Source organism: Echinops telfairi, unplaced genomic scaffold (genome assembly GCF_000313985.2).
Source record: "Echinops telfairi isolate 266 unplaced genomic scaffold, ASM31398v2 ScPeMD7_1713;HRSCAF=2227, whole genome shotgun sequence".
NCBI classification, from domain to species: domain Eukaryota; kingdom Metazoa; phylum Chordata; class Mammalia; order Afrosoricida; family Tenrecidae; genus Echinops; species Echinops telfairi.
The window spans coordinates 21,822,551-21,829,956 of record NW_022105611.1 but is presented as its reverse complement, the minus strand read 5'-3'; the positions used below and the strand labels follow the sequence as shown (position 1 = coordinate 21,829,956).

General features: G+C 40.5%; 1 protein-coding gene across 6 annotated transcripts in view; it reads left to right on the top strand.

Moving 5' to 3' along the window:
- The window catches only part of NUP98 (nucleoporin 98 and 96 precursor), an 89,826-nt gene extending 82,627 nt beyond the window's left edge, over positions 1-7,199 (top strand). For all 6 annotated transcript variants that reach the window (XM_013006202.3, XM_045293061.1, XM_045293060.1 and 3 more), the window contains 2 exons: positions 2,599-2,710; positions 2,827-7,199. In XM_013006202.3, the coding sequence (XP_012861656.1) occupies positions 2,599-2,710; positions 2,827-3,044 (330 nt within the window). In that variant the 3' untranslated portion in view covers positions 3,045-7,199. The remainder of the gene's footprint in view (positions 1-2,598; positions 2,711-2,826) is intronic.
- Positions 7,200-7,406: the final 207 nt, after the last annotated feature.

Sequence of the window (7,406 nt, the reverse complement as noted above, 5' to 3'; positions counted from 1 at the left end):
ATACTCTGCTCGCCATTTTCGGACCACTCGGATACTCAACATCTTCTCTTTACAGAAAGCAGTAAGATTTCGACCCATGATTCCTTTCTTGTACTCTGGAGTAGCCTTTTCTTTTTGCGCTCATGTCTAGGGTTTTTTAAAAAAAAATGACACTGGGGTATCGGTGGGGGGAGGGGTATCACTTAAAATGACACAGGAGGATCAAAGGGGGGAATCAAAATGACAGGAGAATCGGGGGGTGGGGGGTGTTACCATTTTGCAACCCCTTCTGATCCTCCTGTGTCATTTTAAGTGATACCCCAGTGCCATTTTAAGTGATACCCCTCCCCCCACCCATGTGCCAGTGTACACCTTCACCAGACATTACCCCCACCCCTTTATCAGACATTTCCCCCCTACCTCAGTCACTGTGTGTCCATACAATGTGCTCGACTCCTGCCCCACGCAATTCACTAACTTGTGAGTCAGCCAGACTCCATCAGGGCAGAGCAAGCAGCAGGCGGCAGCTTGTCCTGGCAGCGTTGCTGACCTAATTAAAAGAGACCTCGCATTTCCTGCCTGCTCCGACTGTGTTGCGGCCAACAGTGAGCTGCGCAGTCGCACCCGCCACTATGGTCTATAGTTCAGAGTTACGGTAGCTTTGGGGGAGGGGGGGGCGGCTTATTATCAGGGAGGCCTTAGTTCGGGTGGATTCCTGATATTTCAGCGAGAGGCAAAACTGTAAGTAGGTCTTATTTTCAGGGGATGTCTTACTTTCGGGGAAACACGGTAGCTATGTGTGTCCCTCATGTATTAAGAGTTTAGTGGAATCATAAATTATTTTACAAGAGGACTGAGTAAACACTACTCAGCACCTCAAATAGAGGCAGTTCCTTTAGTCTGAGTGATTTGAGAAAGACTTCTATATTTTAAGGTCTTTGGCTAAAAAATAATCTGAAAATAGCTGTGATTTTTGTTGGTGGAAAGTTGATATTTACAGTTGACTCCTGCATTCATAATTAAATGAAACATTAAATTTTAGTTAGCCGTTAGGAAACCACATCCCTCCCCCCCCAATCTAAATTCACAAACCCGTTGAAGATCTTAGGTTCAGATCCCTTGTATTATTTAATTTGGCCCCTGCCAGCTTCAGTATTCCCTTGTTCTATACCCACATCTTTCAGTTTCCACTGGAGGGCTTTTGTACTAACTGTTCTTTTTGTCTAGACAGATGAATTGACCCTTGTAATTCAGGAAGAGCCCATAATTTCTAACTACTTATTTGAATTATTTAGGTGGCTTATGATTCTTCAAGGTTACTGATCTAATTTTCTGTGAATATTATGAGAAAACATCATCTCACCTTGTTCACTACATTTTTAAGCCAAGGTGAAGACTGATTGGCCTCTGGTGGGGGAAATGAACAGTATCTGTATAGACATTAAGTAGTAAACTGCCAACCCCTAAATAAAATGTGTACTCAATGAGAGAGTTCTTAGAAGGGCTGAGTGAGCCATTTGGAAGAGGAGGAGGTAAAAAGGAACTTAGTACACAGATGATTCACTGGAAGAATTTGCGAGAGGGCCTAGCCAAGAACCCTATTTGAGACACATGAAAGTAAAATGCTGCTGAAAAGTAATCAGAATATAAGCATTGAGTTAAAAATACTGATTTTTTAGAAAGATTATAGGCTATAAAGTGGGAGGAAAATAGATGTAGATTGTATGACACTGAAGGTAGAATGATAAAGAAGGGGTAATTGAGCTCTGGAAAGAGACGTGTAAGAAATGACAGCAGCAGCAGAGTAATTCTGTACGGGGAAGAAAGAGAAGGAAGACTGATGTCCAGGTAGTACCATTTACCAAGGCAGGTAGCACTGGCTGGAAGAAGAGCAGATATGGTAAAAGTGGGTGAGGATTGTGAGTTCAGATGCAGAAAATTATGTTTGGGTTTTTATGAGATAACAAAATAGAAGTATTCAGGGAGTTAGCTATTAATGACTTCGAGCTCAAGATTAGCCTATATTAGATTCATATCATAGGAGTAGATTGCAACATAGGGAAAGAATTACTGTATATACTAGTGTATAAGCTGAGTTTTTTCAGCACATTTTTAATGTATTTTTTGTGGTAAAATTAGCTGCCTCAGCTGATACTTGGGTCAGCTTATCCTCGAGTATATACGGTATTAAGAGTAAGAAAGAAGACTGCAGTATTTTCGAAAAGGCTATGAATTTGGGAGTGAGGAGACCTAAATTAAATGGTGAATTTGTTTCTCCTCCTGAGAATCTGTATGCGCTTAAAAAAAAATTCAGTACTCTTTTAGAAGCCATATATATATATATATCTGAGAACTAGATTTATTTTTTGTGCCAGATTACAGCTTGCTAGTCACGTGTTCATGAATAGTAATCTCAAGACTTGCTCAGTTGCAGGGTTATGTCCACTGTTGGGTGCTATTGCTAACCATAGTACCTTGTCCTCCTGGCTGCCTGGTGGTTCCCTCACATTTCCAAGCAGCTTCTTGGATTTCTTACCCCCTTCCCTCACTGTTTATGGGTTTTGCATAGAGAGTCTGCGAGTAAGATTAACCTAAATTAGTTTACCTGTTTCTGTGCAGGTGGATTGCTCAAGTTATGAGCTGGAGCAGCTACATACCAAAGTGACCTCATTGTGCAACCGGATAGAGCAGATCCAGTGTTACAACGCCAAGGACCGCCTGGCTCAATCAGGTAAGCCTTTCACATTTCTCCTTGTCCTGCCTACCTCCTTCCTACATCTATGATTGTTACCACAGCCCTAACTTCTCCACCCCATCCTCAGTGCTTGCTCTATTTTTTCTTTGTAGACATGGCCAAACGTATAGCAAACCTACTGCGGGTGGTACTGAGCCTCCAGCATTCCCCTGATACAACCTCTGACTCAACAGCAGACCCACAGCGAGTCCCTTTGCGTCTGCTGGCTCCCCACATCGGCAGACTGCCCATGCCTGAAGACTATGCCTTGGAAGAGCTACGCAGCCTCACACAGTCCTACCTGCGAGAACTGACGGTTGGAAGCCAATGAGTCGTAGGCTCTTGCCACCACATTCACATGCTCTTTCACACTCACCACACGGCAGTCCTTGTATTCTCTGTGTTGGGCTCTGGAATCCACCCTCCCTGCCTGCTGCCCAACCAGCGTCCTCTACTTGCACAGGAATTTTCTTAATAATGAATATAGTGTAAGGGCTCTGGAACCCAAGAAAGGAGCCAAGTGTCCTTTTACCTTCCTCAAGGCCATTCAGTTCCTCCCACCCTTTTTAAAGATGGTGAATAAAGTTCCCCCAAAGAACAACAGAATCCTTTTTCACATCCAGCCATTCTGGGTCTTGTGACCCTCCATGCCACCCTGTTGTCCTTTTGTGCTTGGACTCTTTAGAAGGAGTTGACAGGTCATGGGACAATTGTGTTGGTCTGGGTATGTCCTTACCAGATAGCTGCCACGGTAGGAGGAGGAAATTGTCTTTAAGTTGTTGTAATCATTGGGTTTGGGGCATCAAAAGTTGAGTTAGGAAGCCGGTCAGAGTGTTCTGATATAAGTGAGTACGTGCCGTGGAAGGATCAATCTTCATGCTTGTTTTGTTCCTGCCCCAGAATGTTCCATGTGCACCATACCATCCTTAGGTGCAACAGCCCTGGATCACATGCCCCATGTCTTTGGGACCTTAAAACCCCCAGAATTTGGTTTGGCCCCTAGTTCTTGGTCACCTTGCTAGACCTTCTGTCTGGATTTGATTGAAGATAAAAAGTGGAAGGTTGGATAGCCCTCCTTAGGACTTCCATTCTAGCCCCAAAGCATCTCCTACCCTCCATTTGCCCTCCTCGAAGGTAAAACCATCACTGATGCGGGCAAGGAGCTGGGCGCTAGGGGCAAGCAGAGAGCCTGTGCTTCACTGTCACCAGCTCTGGGGAGCCCCTAGGTAGTGTCCGGAGATAGCTGGGGCCTAGGCTGTCACAGACAACATGGTCACCTGGGATCTTTATGCATGAAGATTATGTAAAGATTTTTATTAAAACATATATATATAAATATATATAAATAAATAATCTAGATTATTTTCTTTTTCTGAAGCTACTTTCTTAAAAAAATAATAAATGTTTATAGCATTCTTATAATTGGGTTTCCCATTGTATTTTTGAGCTTTCCTGCCCTGAGGATCTTTCTGGTGGCCTTGTTTAGCCCATTGTTGTAGAGTGTACAACCCGAGACAGGCCATGAGGTGAAGAGAGAACAATTTGATGCTAAACTGAGAGACACCATACCAAGAGCTATCTAAATGGAGATTTATAGGGAAGGGGGCTGAGATTACTGAATAATCCTGCCTGCTGTACATATTGTATGTAAATAGCGATTCCCAGCTGGGGGATAAGGTAGACGTCTGAAATTGCACAGTGAAATATACTTAGCATTCAAAGTCTCCTTGCTATTCTCACTACTAATGCTTTTGTTTATTTTTAAACCCTGGGTCACACACTTCACTTTTTGGTTTTCTCCTGTGTGTAAGGGGCAGAAGGAACCCTGATGTTGCCAATTGACAAGGATGTTGTAGAAAGAGACTAATGGTAAGCTGTTAACATACTATTCATACCTTATTTTGATAAACTGAAAATATGAGCAAATTCCAGTTAGTATCAGGTCAAAGCCTTCTTGGGGACTCCAAGGAATTGATGTGAAAGGAGACTCAAGTATGCCTTTTGAATAGGGCGTCCCTTTAAATTGAGAACAAGGGCTATTCAACTGGGATTCCTCACCTTCCCACTGCAATTAATGATTCACTGTGTCTGTCCTAAAGCACTGCCAGGGTTTCACAATGAATTTCTGATTTGTTTTCTTCACCCAATTAAGTGGTTTGAGAAAAATTATTCTAGAAGTTGTTAGTCTTTAAAAGTGTTAGTAATTGTGAATATGAACATTACATCATGCCCTCTTTGGGCAATTACTATTTTCTTTAGACTCAAAAAAGGGAGCTTTAAATAAAGTCTGTTTATCGTAGAAATCATGTACTGTAGCCAAATTAGAAATGACAAAAGATGAAGAAAATCTCTTCTACCTCCCAAGATCTTATTGAAAAAAGAATTTCTCAAAAATCCAAAATCAAGGAACCTATTTTCTAAAAACAACTGGAACCCACAACCTCATGCGGGTGATAGGAACACCAAAATAAAGTATTTCCTCAGCAAGCTCTGAAATAATGCCAAGATCGGGTGGGTTGGTTGGTTGGTTGGGTTGTGTTTTTTTTGTGTTTTTTTGGGGGGGGGCAGGTGTTAAAGGTTAAATTAGCTGAACCAAGGCCTGCAGAGTAATTACTAATATGGTTTTTTTCACTTTGACTCAGCTTTGTTCTTTCTAAAAGGTTGTTCTAGATTTTCAAGTTTAATGAATGACTCTTCAATTTCTTCTCTATCTAGGGTCTGTCTAATCCCTAATTATATACAGTTGTGCTTGCTTTATCTTTTCCTGATTTGGGTTTCAATGAGTATTGTTTGAGAACCAGCTTTTAGACTTGCTGATAATTTTTACTGGAGCTCTGTATTATAAGATGTTAATTTCAGCTTTAAACATTCATTTCTGATGCTTCCCTCAGGGTTTTTAAAAGTCTTTTATTGTAGAAATTTTCATCTACACAAAGTAAAATAATGTAATGATCCCATGTTCAACTTATGTCTTACTTTCCAATCAATTTCACCTTTACTACCCTCATTCCTTCCCCACTGCACAGTGGTATATTCTAAATGTTTTTAATCCATCGAAACCTAAACGTTTTTAACAGATAAGTATATTTTTATACACGACAGTATTGCTGTCACACCTAACAAAATTATAATCATTCCTAGATATCAGCTAAGAATCCACGTCCAAATTTCCCTAAGTTGTCTCAAAAATAAATGTTTACAGTTTGAATTTATTGAATTAATTGATCTACGCTGATCCACATAATTGCATTTGATAAGTCCCTTAGTCTATTATTAACAGCCCCGTCATGTTTTTAGTACCATTTATTTATACTGAAGTAGCTGGTCATTTGTCCTTTGGGTTAAAGGTCCAGGGACTTCTCGTAAGTAATGATGTGTACTTTAGAAGACACAGTGTCTGGCTATCCTACTTATGTGATTGATTGTAAGATTGTTGGTTCAGGTGTTACCAGCTTGGTTCAGCCTTTACTAAGCTTCCCATCAATTTTTCACCTACTGATTATCATTGCCAAGATTATTATTTCATTATTGTATATCCATTATCTTTTTTAGATGTGGTGCTCTCATTTTCAAAATAAAGACTTAAAACAGTAAACTAAGTTCTTGATTTTTACTTTTATTTTTACTATAATGACTCCTTTTAAAAGGTACCCAGCTAATTTTTTCACTTTCTTCATATTTTCCCCAACACGTGATAGGAAGTGTTTTGACTTTTTTCCCCCAACCACGTTACCCTAAAAAAACAAATGATAGTACAGAAAGATTTTTGATTGTGCATGTTTAGATGAACCCAAGTGGACATGAAAAGGCATTTTGTATAACTTGGCCTATTTCCACATATTTTCAAGTATTATTGAAATTCACCTTTGTTTTGTGCTTCTATTTCAAATATTTTTAAGAGCCATTTGCATGCAAAATAGCCTTAATAAAAACTTCAAAATCATAAAGACTATACATACTGGTCTGGTAGTCTAGATTGGTGGAAGAGGATGGCCCTTAGACCCCTTCAGTCCTGAACCTATTGCCCTCCTGGAGATCACCTTTTAGATAAAGAATAGTCCTCAGAACAGTCAACCGTACAGGATCAAAAGGGCAGCAAAGATGGGTGACTGGGACCCAGGGAAGGGGTGAGAAGAATTTCTGATACACTTTGGGGAGTGCAACTAATGCCACAAAACAATGTGCATAAATAGTTGAATGGGAAACCAATTTGTTCCATAAACTTTTGCCCAAACCACAATAAAATAAAAGCCTTGCCCCAAATGAATTAATAATTGCTGAAGAAAGTAATGCAGAAAGAAGTATCTATCTTTCATGCCCAGCTTTCCACTTGGAGGCTAAGGCAAAAAAGAGGAAGGCTCCAGTTCATATATGGATGGGTTTATTCCAAATAAAACATGTTTAAACAAATCTCTGCAGTAACACCTGTCTTAGTCTTGTCAAAGGATCCCTGTAGGTTATATTAGACCAGTGGTTCTCAACATGTGGGTGGTGACCCCTTTGCTGGTCAAACAACCCTTTCACAGGGGTCACCCAATCCATAACAGTTGTAAAATTAGTTATGAAGTAGCAATGAAAATAATTTTATGGTTGGGGGTCACCACAACGTGAGGAACTGTATTAAAGGGTCGCAGCATTAGGAAGGTTGAGAACCACTGGGTTAGGTATTGGGCTACCAATCACTACGTCAGCT